The 15,983-nt window shown below is 41.6% G+C and overlaps 1 protein-coding gene across 1 annotated transcript in view; it reads right to left on the bottom strand.

Moving 5' to 3' along the window:
- EXOC4 (exocyst complex component 4) overlaps positions 1-15,983 on the bottom strand; it is a 533,336-nt gene that overhangs the window by 141,724 nt on the left and 375,629 nt on the right. Inside the window, exon 13 of the mRNA XM_040413403.1 lies at positions 2,189-2,344. Within this exon, the coding sequence (XP_040269337.1) occupies positions 2,189-2,344 (156 nt within the window). The remainder of the gene's footprint in view (positions 1-2,188; positions 2,345-15,983) is intronic.

Genomic DNA, 15,983 nt, shown 5'->3' with positions numbered 1-15,983 from the left:
CATTTGTCTCCTCACTGCATGCAGCGACTCAGTAAAGCCTTCAGCCCTGAGTCTGTGCTCCTGAAGGGGTTATTCTTTCCTGAAGTATCCAGTGGGAGGGAGACATAGGGCAGAGAGCAGCAGCAGCAGACGGCAGAGCAGGGGGGGAGTGGCCAGCACAGTGACTTCTCTGTACAGACACATATCTGCTCTCAGGCTTGTGCACCAATCATCATCAGAGCAGGGAGAGAAGCTGACATCACAGGTCATGTGACCCTCAGTGAAATCTGAGAAACCAGCAACTTGCATTACATTGGACCACTTTGAAAAGATAGAGATTTAAAGGGGAATACGTGATTATGATAGAATGACCATGCCGTTATTATAGTCCCATGAATTTGTTTTTCTCTATTAATATGGACCTCAGATAAAACTGCAATATATATTCCCTTCTTAGATATATGCTATTAATTTTTATTGGGATTTTATATACTTTTTTATATATTTTTTACATTTCTTAATGGAAAGCAACCTGGTAGCAACTTTTCCTTTATTACCTGTACTAATCATAACAATATGATGAAAATACAGAAAAAACGCATGCGTTGCCCAGAAAACCGCATGAAAAACGCATCAATACCGCAATGTATGAAATACATATTCCAGTCCGGATTTTGAAGAGGACTTGTGGCGATATAAAAGGACGTGACGTTTTAGCAGGGATATAGCCACTGAGGAAGGGGAGTCAAGTCCCCGAAACGCGCCTGGCGTTATATCCCTGCTTTGATAAAGAATCCGGACATGATTGGGACCATTTAAATCATCTTTAAAACTTGGAGCGCTCCATTTTTCTTCTTGCTGTGAGTATAATCTTAACTGAATACTGGAACAAAGATACCAAGTCCCGCGATATCTCTGGGGAGATCACGTGATACCAGAGAGCGAGGACGCCGAGAAGCAGCTTCAGCCGTGCGGTGGTGAGCGGAGAGCTTGATAACGGGACTGCCGGGCACTAACACATACCGGTAAGCGACATCTCCCCACAGCACTGACCACCAGGTGACACTACTGTTTTTATCACTATAATTTTGAAAGAGGCGCTCTGCCCCATAAGGACTGGACCGCAATTTAATGTGGACACTGTAATTTAAATAGACAGACTTTTGGGAGCATTAACCGTCTGGATGCACATTACTTTTAATAAATTTAAAGGAACATTGTCCAAGCGCTATTACGGAACTTGCTGACCATATAGGTCAAAAAAGCGGAACGTTGGCACTATATCCAGGTGAAAGGATCTTCATTCATTAGGCCGTGTTATATATAGAAGATCTTATCTCATATATAGGTCCTCACTACCAGTGGATTGCACATTTTATATTTTTTAGGGGGCATTTTATATGTGATTATATCATAGAAGACCATTCCGGAAATTATGATGTTTTAATAGTGTGATGTACATTTTTTTGTGTGATTAGCATTGAATTCTTGCTGTTTGATTTTTACTGAGATTAAACGCTGTTGATGTGACCTGCATAGTGAGTGCCAGTCGTAGATTTATCCATTTTTAACCCTTGTCATTATTTGCAAGACATACTAAAGTAGAAAAATAGAAATAATAATACATATATTTTGTAAATCAGAATAATGGATTGTTTGATCAATGTATGAACTACATTTTTTTGAAAATATGTGGAGAACACTATATTTATGAAGCACCTGCATCATTTTTGAGACCTATATAAAATATTTCAGTAACAGAGGGAGTGTAATCAGGGTTTTTTCAAGTGCAAATACTTTATGAACACTTATGTCTTGTAAGACCTGACATTATTTGTAGACAACCCCAGAGTCATCCTCTTGATGAAATGAATCTGGAGTACACTGCATTCAGGAAGATGGTATTAAAGATAGAGGTGCTCACACAGACCCCTGTTTCTCCTCGTTGCAAGAGACGGACTGAAGATGGCCTCATAGACTTTTTACTGAGGCCATCTTCAGCAGCAAGAAGAGAGGACACTCTGTGTGAACGCTTCTATATTGTCATTTTAGTGATCAGCTGGGGTCTCAGCATTCAGACCCCCACAGATCAAAACCTTTCAAATCTCACTATGACATATCAAAAGTTTTGCTGAAGTACAGGTACAATTTAGTTCCTCCAAATGTGTAAGCCTATATACAGAAACGTAAGGATTGGAGTTTAAGTTACCGTATAAAATCCTCCTCATCTTCTCTTTTCGGTCTTAACTGCTTAGGCTGAGTCATGTTCAACCAGTTGGGAAGTGACTTTAAAAGCCGTGTAATATCATCATCCTTGGCCCAGGAAGCACTGATCACCAATTTATCATCAGACTGAACAATACTCCTAGGAGGGAAAATAAAAGTTTTTAATACTACTGATATGTCACGTTTCTCAAATGTACACATAATGATAATGATGTCTAAAAAAAAAAAAAAAGAAGTACTGAGCTTGGTTGCCATAAATTTTCTTTCCGTCTGAAAAAGTTATTCCCATATCAACACTTATGGTATATTCACAGGATATGCCCTAAATGTCCAATAGGCATAGGACTGATATCTGGACCCACACCTACAGTATCTCGAAAATGTGGCTACATCTTGCAGCCACTGTGAATGGAGAGGAGGCCATACATGTGCGGCCCTCTACATTCACTTCTCAGGGAGTTAGGAAAATAGCCAAAAATTGAAGAGATGCCGATGTGTGGACACAAGGTGGGCCCCTGTTCTCGAGATGGGCGCAAGTTCCACAGATATGTTCAACATTTATGGTAAATTCTGTGGATCTGCCACAAATATTTAGATAGGAATATCCCTTTAACTTTTATGCAAAATACAATCAATCATTCTGATGAATTTAAGAAGCTCAACAAAAAGTATCCAAGAAACGTAACCCATATCCTATCTAACAAGACAAATTGCTTTGTCAATTATTTGCTCAGCTGAAGGTGCTCTTGAAACCAAAGTAACAGGGGAAGAGCAACAAAATTGGTGCAAAAGATTCCACCTCTCATTGGTTTGCAAAAATTTTGTTACATCTCCCCAGTGACTATTTTTGCAGTATGGGTCGATATATCACTAGGTGAAGAATTAATTAATTCAATTTTAATTAATTCAATTTTATTGGACCTTGGTTTAATCACACTTTGGCTTCCTCAGATGTGGTACTTTTTTGGTACCACATCTAAAGAGGACCCAAGAGGGCCAAGCCTGAACCATGAAGGCCACGTGACCACACTGTTGAATACAGATTGGTTTGACAGAATAGCCACTAAAGTGCTACCAGCTACAATGAGGGTGTGTCATGTAAACAGTGGAAAACAAACTACCTGGTACCAAAATTAAAGGGAACCTGTCACCGTTTTTTAACCATAAGAATCATCGGCATCCTGAGATAGCTCTCCCCCACCCTAATCATCCTAGTGAATTTTTTATTTTTTTAACACCCACAAGTACTTCTCTTACAGTCCACTTTAGCTTTTTTCAAGTTATGTAAAGTAAATGCTTAACTCATCACTTCCCATTCCTAACCCCACCTCCCGTTATAAGAGTTACAGAATCTAAAGATCCTACTCTCCTCCCGAACTCACGTTCCAAATCCCGCGCATGTGCAGAACCAGTCACCTTACTCACTGATAAAAAAAAAAATTTGGATATTCGCAATTACGAAGATATAGCACTTTATTCTAGATCTTCGCGAATTCTCGGAGTGCCGAGATTCACGATAAAAATTTGCGATTAGAATATTCGCCATAAAAATTTGCGATTCCTCATCTCACTGATCATATAATGTATACTGCGCAGCTGCGAGACTTTGAAGAGAAGGGGTGGAAGATGAGCAACCGTAGAGGGTGTGTCTTATTCGTTTGTGGGCGTGGCTGCACTCCAAGAGTCAGAGAACATGGACTCATCTCTGAAGCATGGACGACACAGTACTCATCTAAGTGCATTTACATATATGGCGGTAACATTTATTTAAGGTTTTTCTCTGAACTGATAGTTCGTTCAGAATTGATTTTAATATTTGTTAATGTATTAAAAAGTATTTATAGAAAAGTGAGTGGATAAATAGGCTTAGAAAGTGATGACAAGTTTCCTTTAAAGTTGCATGGTAGAACTGGTACCATGCAACTTTAGCCTACAAGAAAAACATTGTCGAGTACAGTTGTGCCAGTTTCATGCAGTAGAAAAGGGCCTATTGGGACCTGGACAAGATAGTGTGGCAGACTACGCTATGTAAGTGGTCTAAGAAAAGCAATGCTTGGAAAATGGATAGCTTGGTCATTAGCAATCATTAAGAATAACATTAATAGCAATCATTAGTGACAGAATTTGACCTCATAGTTTAGTGAATAGTCCAATTAGCAGTAAACAATACCAGCAATATACAGCTATGGCTTAATATATAATCATTATCGGGTGAATGCTACCAAGGATGATAAAGTAAAGCTTCTCTCAAAAGCAATGCCACGAGAAAACACTTGGAAATATACTTTTATAAGTTCTTTAATAACTAAAACCCAATATTAATTACACAGACCATCTGACCGAAAAAAAAGATACTTGTAGAATGGAGCTTAGCAAGTATAATTAGGTTAATTGTTACATCCACAACCTATTATCAGCTTATTAATTTCACAGATCTCTACAAAAAAGGAAAGCCCTTCTGTAACATTCTAAGCAGAAAGAAAACTAGTTAAACCTTGAGTCAATAATATTCAATGTCTGCAAAATACAGTAAGTAAAATCAGCCATAGAAATTGTCAGAGATGCAAATGATTTTGCAGTTGCTAACGATAAACCTTAGTCTACAGTGAGACAACTTCAGACGGATGGAAATCTGCTCAGCTGGTCAGAAGACTCATCATTCAGTCTTCAAAAATGTTCTCAGTTGTAAGTGATAAACGCTACAAAGCAAGCTTCCTATTATTAAAGGCTATGGATATCTTCGAGGGCATTATTTAAAAGGATTGCATTTTACTCATTTTGGGCTAAAAAAACCTTTCAATTGGTCTCTATTAAAAATGTTCAGCTGATTCTGGAATACAAGGGTTAAAAAAAATCAGTCTGTTTGCAAACTGTGATTTTCTGTTTTCTTAGAATCTCGTCATCTGACGGTTCATGGAGGGCTCTGATCTCCTGACTTCATAAACACTAAAGGAGGATTTACATGGCCCGAATATTGGGACAATAATCTGGAATTAAGTGTTCCTACTCTATACTGAATAAATCTAGATTTTTTTTTTATTTTTTTTTGCTTCCATTCTTTATCATTTACAAATTGAAAAATGAAATAGACAAGGCGGCAAATCATAATGAGGTTGTCATTATAGGGGACTTCAACTACCCAGATATAGACTGGGAAACTGAAACCTGTATATCTCATAAAGGAAACAGGTTGTTGGCAATAACCAAAGACAATTACCTCTCCCAACTGGTTCAGGACCCGACTAGAGAGACGGCCATACTGGACTTAGTATTAACCAATAGGCCTGACAGAACAACAGGTGTGCAGGTTGGGGGACACCTGGGAAATAGTGACCATAAAGTAATAACCTTCCAATTATCATTAAAAAGCGTTTTTCTTCAGGGAGGAACAAAAATACCAAACTTCAAAAAAGCAAAATGTAGTCAACTTAGGGTACTTTCACACTAGCGACAAGGAACTCTGGCGGGTGAACAGCCTGTCGGATCCTTGCTGCCGCTAGTGCACGCATGCCCCCGGACTACCACTCTGGCCCAATTGACTTTAATGGGGGCGGGCTGGAGTTCCGGCGGCAGCACGGCAAACATGCCGAGAGGCGGCCGGAATAAAACTACAACATGTTGAATCAAAAGGGGCATAGATGCCCGTGATGAAAACATAGTCCTGCCACTTTACAAATCACTAGTCAGACCATACATGGAGTACTGTGTACAGTTCTGGGCTCCTGTGAACAAGGCAGACATAGCAGTGCTGGAGAGAGTTCAGAGGAGGGCAACTAAAGTAATAACTGAAATGGGTGGACTACAGTACCCCGAAAGATTATCAAAATTAGGGTTATTCACGACCGAAGGGGAGATTTAATAACTATGTATAAATATATCAGGGGTCAGCACAGAGATCTCTTCCGTCATCTATTTATCCCAAGAACTGTGACGAGGGGACATCCTCTGTGTCTGGAGGAAAAAAGTTTTGTACACAAACACAGAAGAGGATTCTTTACGGTAAGAGCAGTGAGACTATAGAACTCTATGCTTAAGGAGGTGGTGATCTCCTTTGCAGAGATAATCCATCCCACCTCACAGGTGTGGCATATCAAGGTGCTGATTAGACAGCATGAATATTGCACAGGTGTGCCTTAGACTGCCCACAATAAAAGACCACTGTGAAATGTGCACAGTTTTTCCTTACTGGGGGGGGGGGGGTCGTCAGAAAACCAGTCAGTATCTGGTGTGGCCACCATTTATTTACCTCACGCAGTGCAGCACATCTCCGTCGCATAGAGTTGATCAGGTTGTTGATTGTGGCCTGTGGAATGTTTGTCCACTCCTCTTCAATAGCTGTGCAAAGTTGCTGAATATTGGCAGGAACTGGAACACGCGGCACGCGTATATGCCGATCCAGAGCATCCCAAAACATGCTCAATGGGTGACATGTCTGGTGAGTATGCTGCCCATGCAAGAACTGGAATGTTTTCACCTTCCAGGAATTGTGTACAGATCCTTGCAATATGGGGCCATGCATTATCATGCTGCAACATGAGGTGATGGTCGTGGATGAATGGCACAACAATGGGCCTCAGGATCTCGTCACAGTATCTTGAAAACCGTGACTCATCCGTGAACAGAACGCCTCACCAACCTGCCAGACACCATTGAATGTGAGCATTTGCCCACTCAAGTCGGTTACGACGACAAACTGCAGTCAGGTCCAGACCCCGATGAGGGCGACGAGCATGCAGATGAGCTTCCCTGAGACGGTTTCTGACAGTTTTTTCAGAAATTCTTTGGTTATGCAAACCGACTGTTGCTGCAGCTGTCCAAGTGGCAGGTCTCAGACGATCATGGAGGTGAACATGCTGGATGTGGAGGTCCTGGGCTGGTGTGGTTACAAGTGGTCTGTGGTTGTGAGGCCGGTTGGATGTACTGCCAAATTCTCTGAAACGCCTTTGGAGACGGCTTATGGTAGAGAAATGAACATTCATTGCACGGGCAACAGGTCTGGTAGATATTCCTGCAGTCAGCATGCCAATTACACGCTCCCTCAAACGTTGCCACATCTGTGGCATTGTGCTGTGTGATCAAACTGCACATTTCAGAGTGCCCTTTTATTGTGGGAAGTCTGCAATCAGCACCTTGATGTGCCACACCTGTGAGGTGGGATGGATTATGTTGGCAAAGGAGAAGTGCTCACTAACACAGATTTAGACAGATTTGTGAACAAATGAGTAATGGGTCTTTTGTGTATGTAGAAAATGTTTCAGATCTTTGAGTTCAGCTCATGCAAAATGGGAGCAAAACCGAAAGTGTTGCGTTTATAATTTTGTTCACTGTATGTGGCCGCTGACCCACAGGGGTCACATACACTGATGCAAAGCACCAACGAAACAGGCGGTACTTGTAGTCATGAAACAAGCTGAGGTCAAGACAGGCAGAGTTTGTGTGTATCTGTAACACAAGTCAAAGGTTAGGGCAGGCAACAGAGGGTCAATACAGTAAACTAGCAGAAGTCATGGCAAGCAGTAGAAGTAGAGTCAGTAAACAGGCAGAGTTTGGTACAGGTGCAGATAAACAGAAACGCATACCTTTATGAGGATACCTAAATACCTAAAGCTCACACACCCTCCCTCACTGGGGAATGTGCCTTAAATACCATGAGACTGGAGAAGAATGTCCCTTTTATTGGTGATGTCACCTACGTGTTCCCAGATTCTTTTCTGGAACTCACGTTTAGTCTTGCCCACATAATCAAGTGGGCAAGAACATTTCAAAAGGTAAACCACTCCGGTGGATCTGCAATTGATAAAGTCGGATAAAGTGAAAGTTTGGCCCGTTACTGTGCTATTGAATGTTTTTGCCTGTGTAATATTCTTGCAGGCAATGCACGAGCCACATCAAAATGTCCCCTTAGGTTTCCTGTTAAGCTACATATCCATCTTTGGTGTTGGAGTGAAGTGGCTCTGGACCAAATAGTCTGTGAAGTTTCTTCCCCACCTATATGTGATTTGGGGTTCACTGCTTAGTACCACACATAGGTCTGAATCTGTCCACAAGATCCCCCAATTTCTTTTGAGGATTTCACAGACGTCGCTGTGTGCCGCATCAAAGGTGCCTATAACACGCACTATTTCTGTTTTTTTAAATCTATTTTAATAGATCAGCGCATTTACAGTGTACTGCACCTTTAAAGGCTTCCTTTAAAAAACGGTCTGGACATCCCCTGGTCCTAAAGCGGGACCTCATGTCCTCAAGTTTTTTGAAAATCCCCAACCTGGAGCAGTTTCTTCTCAATCTGACATATCTTTTTTTTGAGGGAATAAGGATGTGAGCTTTATTAGTGGAGGTCTTTTTTCTATAAATCTCAGAAATCAGAATTTCTCCCTGAGGGCCCCTTTCATTTATTTATTTTTTTTTAAATATACTTTATTTTTATTATAGAAAGTCATAAAATTAATACCAATACAACAGTATATGTAATATAACAATCCTAGAATTAGTACATAGACCAATATAAACCACTTCAGTATATATACATAACTATGTAGTATAACAATCATAGATATCCTTATACCTCCCCCCCCCCCCCCCCCCATTGGCTGTCGTTCCCCTCAATTCATTCAAATACAGCAAACAGTAAGTACATTAATCATGTCAAAATATGTCTACGTGGCTCTGCGTGCAACTCTCCGATTCTTCCCGATATCCTCATAGATTTTAATTTGTTGAAGGTATAGATCCCACTCCCTTGAAGAAGGCTGGGAAACAGAGCCCCAGTACTTGACCAGTATAGCTTTCGCTACCATCAATCCTCTCATCCAAATCTGTCTAACCCGGGGAGGGACTTCCGTTTCTGAACCATAGTCTCCAAAAATCACTATCAAGATCCCCGGGTTACAGTTCATTGAGGATTCCTTTTGTAGGGCAGGAAAAACCTCATCCCAATATTTCCTTATTTTACTACAGCTCTATAACATGTGGACATAGTTCGCATTAACATATCCACATTTAGGGCAGCAACAGTCCCGGCCCCTATTTTGTGGAAATTTCCCTTGGATTTTGGGCGTATAGTACAGTCTATGAAGAATCTTAAATTGAATTAATCTATGCGCGCTGGAAACTGACAACCTTCTCACGTTCCTATAAATAGTAGGCCACTGTAAAGGAGAACAATTCAGCTCTTGCTCCCATTTACTTGGGCTTTTAAAAGGTGTTACCGTTGCCAGTGCCATTCGGAGTTTAGCATATAATCTAGATATTTTCACCTTCTCATACTTCTGGGCTTCACAATAGTCAAAAAATATATTCTCTCGTGGAAAAATACGACCCCTATTCCTAGAGGCTTCAAAGACATGTTTCAAACGTGCATACATAAATACCTCTAGTGGAGAACTATCATTAAAACCAAATTCCTGAGGTGTTTTAAAGCGACCCAAATGAAAAAGGTGAGACACCATATAGATGCCTTTTCGTGACCAATAACCAAAGTCTGTAATCTTGAAGAATTCCTCCACAAAGGGGTGAAAACAAACGGACCGGGGACTTTAAGGATCTCCTTCAGCCTGTTCCACACCCTCTGTAGTGAGAAAGGGACCAGCAAGGACTTCCTCATTCCCATAGATCCAGATTCCAAATCTGAAAAAATATTCTCTATTGGGGTGTCAATAACTATGTTCAAATACCGTGAAAGTAAACTCTCTTTCCAATAACAACATCGCTGAATCTGTGCGCAAAAATAATAACCCTGAAAAAAAGGTAGTGACAACCCACCATCTGCCACCGAGAGCCATAGATATCTCTGCTTTATACGCACCCTCTTCCTTCCCCAAATTAGGTCATTAATCAAAGTCTCCAATCTGTGGAAAAAGATATCATCAATCCAAATGGGAGAGGCACACACCAGAAACAAGACTATAGGCAGAATAATCATCTTGATCAATGCAATTCGATCTGTCTGTGCCAATGGCTTCCTTTAAAAAACGGTCTGGACATCCCCTGGTCCTAAAGCGGGACCTCATGTCCTCAAGTTTTTTGAAAATCCCCAACCTGGAGCAGTTTCTTCTCAATCTGACATATTGGCCCTTGGCGATATCTTTTTTTTGAGGGAATAAGGATGTGAGCTTTATTAGTGGAGGTCTTTTTTCTATAAATCTCAGAAATCAGAATTTCTCCCTGAGGGCCCCTTTCAACTAGCACACCCAAAAAGGACATTCTCTGTTCTTGAAACTCACTTGTAAAGTAGAGGCCCAGCTCATTGCTGTTTATCTAGCCCAAAAAGGAATCAAACTCTGTTCGGGTGCCCGTCCATAAGATGAATACATCATCGATAAAGCCATACCATAGTAAGATGTTATTGCTCCAATCTGTCAAGGGTCCGAGAAAATTAACTGTGACTCCCACCAGCCAAATGGGGATGTAAATGAGGGATGTGGAACCATTGATTAACATAATTTTGTGATCCGATCAACATTGGGTTGTGTTCTACATTCTCCTGAACCAGAACAGACTCTTATCACACTGTTTGTTAAGTAGTAAGAACCTGTTTTCATCCTTTTATTTTTATAACCGTTTTGTGCACATTTATGTATGTCTCTTATTTCTTTAAACTTTTGTAACTACGGTAAGTACTGTACCTTTTTAGTACATTAAAGCACATCCTTAAAGGGGTTCTGCACTTTGTTTTAACTGATGATCTATTCTCTGGATAGATCATCAGCATCTGATCGGCGGGGGTCCGACACCCGAGACCCCCCGCTGATCAGCTGTTTGAGAAGGCAGGGGCGCTCCAGCAGCGCCGCGGCCTTCTCACTGTTTACCGCTGGCCCAGTGACATCACGACTAGTATTAACTGGCCTAGGCGCGGCTAAGCTCTGTTCACCTGAATGGAGCTTAGCCCCGCCCATGCTATTTGATACTAGTCGTAAAGTCACTGGGCCAGCGGTAAACATTGAGAAGGCCGTGGCGCTGCTGGAGAGCCGCTGCCTTCTCAAGCAGCTGAACGGCGGGGGTCCCAGGTGTCGGACCCCCGTTGATCAGATGCTAATGATCTATCCAGAGGATAGATCATCAGTTTAAACTAAGTGCAGAACCCCTTTAATGGTTTCGCCTTGTACCCTGAACAAGCCCAGTAACATCCATGTTTTAAGTGTATGAGTGCAGTTACCGTGTATTTGCTAGAAGTGCGGCCTGTGCTACTAAGAGCCTGCTTGCGAGTGGGGCACTGTGGGGTTTTCTATGATCCCCTAATTAATTGGTGCATTCATTTAAATGTCATAGATGGGGACAGCGTGTTGGGGTGCATGAAATGTTGTGTCGGGGGTGTGATCCATGTTCAATATGAGGCCGGTTTGTAGGGGCTTGAGAGACTAAGTGAGTGAAATAGATGGACACTTGGAAGTCACGTGACAGGGCGGTTCCCGTAGGTGACATTATTTAATAGAAAACCAGTCTGTGATTAAAAAGTACAATGCTTAATAACCATGCTTTCTGAAACCAAGCTGTGGGGGCAAGTAGAGGGAATGTACCTGGGGGTACAGCAGGAGCGCTCAGATCTGAATCTCTGCCCCAGGTGAAAGCCTGGCTACGCCTCTGATGCTCTGTATTTGCCAGTACGCTTTATCTTTAAATGTCATTAAAAACCATTTAACAAAGACAGACAATATTTTTTGCGCTGTAGAAAAATAAACACACGATGTGAGCCATGTAAAAACTAATGTGAGTGATAACACTGAGCAATTTCATTTTCCACATGAGGGGATTAGCACGTGTGATCGCGTCGTGCTGCAGGATGTTAGCCCTCTAGATTTCTATTAGAACCGTGCCTGGCAATGTCCTCTGCTAATCCAATCATCAAAGCCATCACCAATAATTTGATTTCTTATTTCCCATTTGCAAATGCACTAAGGTAACTAACATGCAATTTCACTCTAAGCCCTCCGAGAGCCGGAGGGTATCACAGACAAAGCTCTCCTGACTACAGGACAGCCATACTGCTGTTCATCTAGAACATTAACTACCAAGTATAGATTGTTCATGGCATGTGTGTATGTGTAATTGCTTTCTCCCAGTATCCAGCATGCAAAACTAATTAAGTCCTGCAGGTCCCCAGTGATACACTAAACACACAATCCGTTTAAAGATTGCCAGATTTACTTATTATACTGAGGTTGTTACATTATACTGGCCCGTAACAACATGATCATTGATGAGTTATGAAGTTATTCTTTAACCCACATGGCTCATACCGTACACTACAATGGATGTATGGGCCAATACATATGACTCTGTCAGGGTGCTCAACCATGTTACGAACAAGTTGTGGATCATTGCTAATTGCCATGCTCCGCTTGTACTTGCAATTTGAACCAAAGCCACTGCAATTACAGCAATTAGTGGTAATTTGTAGGTATACACTATAATCATAATTTCCAAACAGCATGGTTAAATGTACCTTTATTAAAGGGCTAGAACATTGATAGCTTATCCTTGGCATAGGCTATCAATGTCTACAAGGGCACAATGGGGCAGATTTATCAAAGGCTTTATGCCCCTTTTAGGGCTCATGCATACAAACGTATTTTCTTTCCCTGCCCGTTCCATTTATTTTTGCAGACCATATGCGGAACCATTTACTTCAATGGGTCTGCAAAAAAAAATTTTGGAATTTTTGCAGGACCATGTTTTGCAGACTACAAAATACATACGGTCGTGTGTATGAGCCCTTAGGGTCCCTATATACACATATTTTGTCTAGAATTTTTTGTTTTTTTAAGACACCTGCAAATATTGAAATTTTTTTATTTATTTTTTTTGGCATTTGTACGGTGTAGGGGAGATTTATGATAACTGGTGCAGAGGAAAGCTGGTTTAGTTGCTCACAGCAACCAATTAGATGCCACCTTTCATTTTTCAGAGCTCCTTTAGAAAATAAAAGGATCAATCCGATGGGTTGCTATGGCCACCAGTTTTGATAAATCCCTACCAATGTATCTTACCACTACTGTTTTTAAATGGTGTTTTTCCCCTATGAAGCAGATGTCAAAATGCCTGTAGAAAGGAAAAGAGCTACAGAATGCTGCATTTTTTAAAAGAAGGCAGAAAGACAAAAAACGCCACCTAATGAACAAAAACAACCGTAGCAAAATGCACGCATGGCCTGCATTTCATATTTACCATAGACCTACAGCTATCTGGAGCTTGCATTTTTACTGAAAATAAGGGTGCATTCACACGACTGTAAGTGTTTTGTGGTCCGAAAATTGCGGATCCACAAAACACGGATACCGGCCATGTGCGTTCCGCATTTTGCGGACCGCATATGACCGGCGCTATATAGAGAATGCCTATTCTTGTCCGTACTGTACTGCGGACAGTAGGACATGATCTATGTTTTTTGCGGGGCCGCGGAACGGAACAACGGATGCAGACAGCACACAATGTACTGTCCGCATCTTTTGCGGCCCTATTAAAATGAATGTGTCTGCACCCGTTCCGCAAAAATTGCAGAATGGATGCGGATCCATTTATACGGTCGTGTGAATGCACCCTAAATGTACTAAAAAAAGATGCAGGTGCAAGGAACATCTCGAAATAGGCAAAAGTGCAGAAAAATGCCAACTTTGCCCGTATATTGCTGACCCGCTGTTTGCGGGCCAAAATATAGGCACGGCTGTTTGCATGAGCCCTAAGACTGGTGTACGAAACTAGTCTTTAGTAAATCTACCCCAATATCAAGTGGCTGTGCCAGGCACTGCAACTGAGCAAAATAAAGTCAATCAGATGGCAGCATCCGCATTTACAGCCCTTCTTAAGCACATTCTCAAGGCTCTTGGCAGCAATCACATTTACAGATCATTCTGCCAACTGTGCTAATTTTTACAGAGACAAAGAGGAGAATCTATCATTCCACCTATGCCAGTTTTCTGGCGTAAAAAAGTCATAACCCCAATGTTTGCAACTTTTTAAATTGTGCAAGTGGCATTGCTACACCACCCTGGACACTTTCCGAAAGGGCATGTCTAGGGTGTAAAGGGGGCAGGACACTTATCTACTTTTATACCAGTTTGTTGGCATACAAGAAGACAGAAGTCTATGGCAGCTCTGAGCTGCTGTGGGTTTCAGTCTAAGGGCGTGCCTCATCATAAATTAAGAGCATCCTCCGGCAGAGCAGGGGATATCAAAGACCGGCATAAAACATCGGTCTTTGATAAATTCCCCCTAAAATCTTCATAGATCAACATTAAACAGCGGTTTTATAATTGATCTTTACATTCACCGGCAAATTATTGAGATGAATGCCAGGAAACTAGCAAAATTTGATAATAATTGGCCAATGAAAGGATCTTTATTGAGTCTCCACAGTTAAGACATACACTAATGATATCAAAGACAATCATAAAAACATTGCCGGTAGGTGCTATGATGGATGACATACCCCACCAGACTTCAAATCTGCATATGTGATATTGTTGTATAACACTTGTGCAGTATTGATAGTACTAAATCAACCAAACGGAATCCTTAGATATGTCCTCTAATATTTACCCAAAATAATTGATGTCAGAGGTAGGGATGAGCGAACCCGAACGGTATAGTTCGGGTTCGTACCGAATTTTGGGGTGTCCGGGACACGGACCCGAACCCGAACATTTTCGTAAAAGTCCGGGTTCGGTGTTCGGCGCTTTCTTGGCGCTTTTTGAAAGGCTGCAAAGCAGCCAATCAACAAGCGTCATACTACTTGGCCCAAGAGGCCATCACAGCCATGCCTACTATTGGCATGACTGTGATTGGCCAGTGCACCATGTGACCCAGCCTCTATTTAAGCTGGAGTCACGTAGCGCCGCACGTCACTCTGCTATGATCAGTATAGGGAGAGGTTGCAGCTGCGACGTTAGGGCGAGATTAGGCAGATTAACTCCTCCAAAAGACTTCATTCTGTGATCGATCTGCAGCTGTGGATCATTGAAGTGCTATTATTGACTTGCTCACTTTTTTGAGGCTGCCCAGAGCGTTTTTAGATCACTTTTTTTCTGGGGTGATCGGCGGCCATTTTGTGACTTGTGGTGCGCCAGCACGAGCTATCACCAAGTGTATTTAACCATCGATAGTGTGGTTATTTTGTGCTATATCCTACATCAGCTGCAGGCTGAGCCTGTGTCACCGAAGTGCATTTAACCATCAACAGTCTGGTTATTTTTTGGCCATATACTACATCAGCTGCAGGCTGAGCCTGTGTCACCCAAGTGTATTTAACCATCGATAGTGTGGTTATTTTGTGCTATATCCTACATCAGCTGCAGGCTGAGCCTGTGTCACCGAAGTGCATTTAACTATCAACAGTCTGGTTATTTTTTGACCATATACTACATCAGCTGCAGGCTGAGCCTGTGTCACCCAAGTGCATTTAACCATCAACAGTCTGATTATTTTTTGGCCATATACTACATCTGGTGCAGGCTGAGCCTGTGTCACCCAAGTGCATTTAACCATCAACAGTGTGGTTATTTTTTGGCCATATATTACATCAGGGGCAAGTTGAGCCTGTCACCCAGCGCCTAAAAAATAGACCTGACATTTCTATTCAACCAAATCTGTACTTTTTTAGCTGGTCAAGTTATTTGTATTGACCGTAAAAGCACACTTTTTTTTCTGGGTTGAAAAAGCATTCCCAAATTTGCCATTCTCAAAATAACTAGTTTCTGGTATTTGAGGCCTACTTGAAATCTATCCCAAAAAGAAAATCTTACATTGAAGGTATTGATAGTGTCATTCAGAAAAACCTAAGACAC

This window comes from Bufo bufo, chromosome 1 (assembly GCF_905171765.1).
Source record: "Bufo bufo chromosome 1, aBufBuf1.1, whole genome shotgun sequence".
In the NCBI taxonomy this organism is placed as follows: domain Eukaryota; kingdom Metazoa; phylum Chordata; class Amphibia; order Anura; family Bufonidae; genus Bufo; species Bufo bufo.
This window is presented reverse-complemented; position numbering and strand designations above follow the sequence as displayed.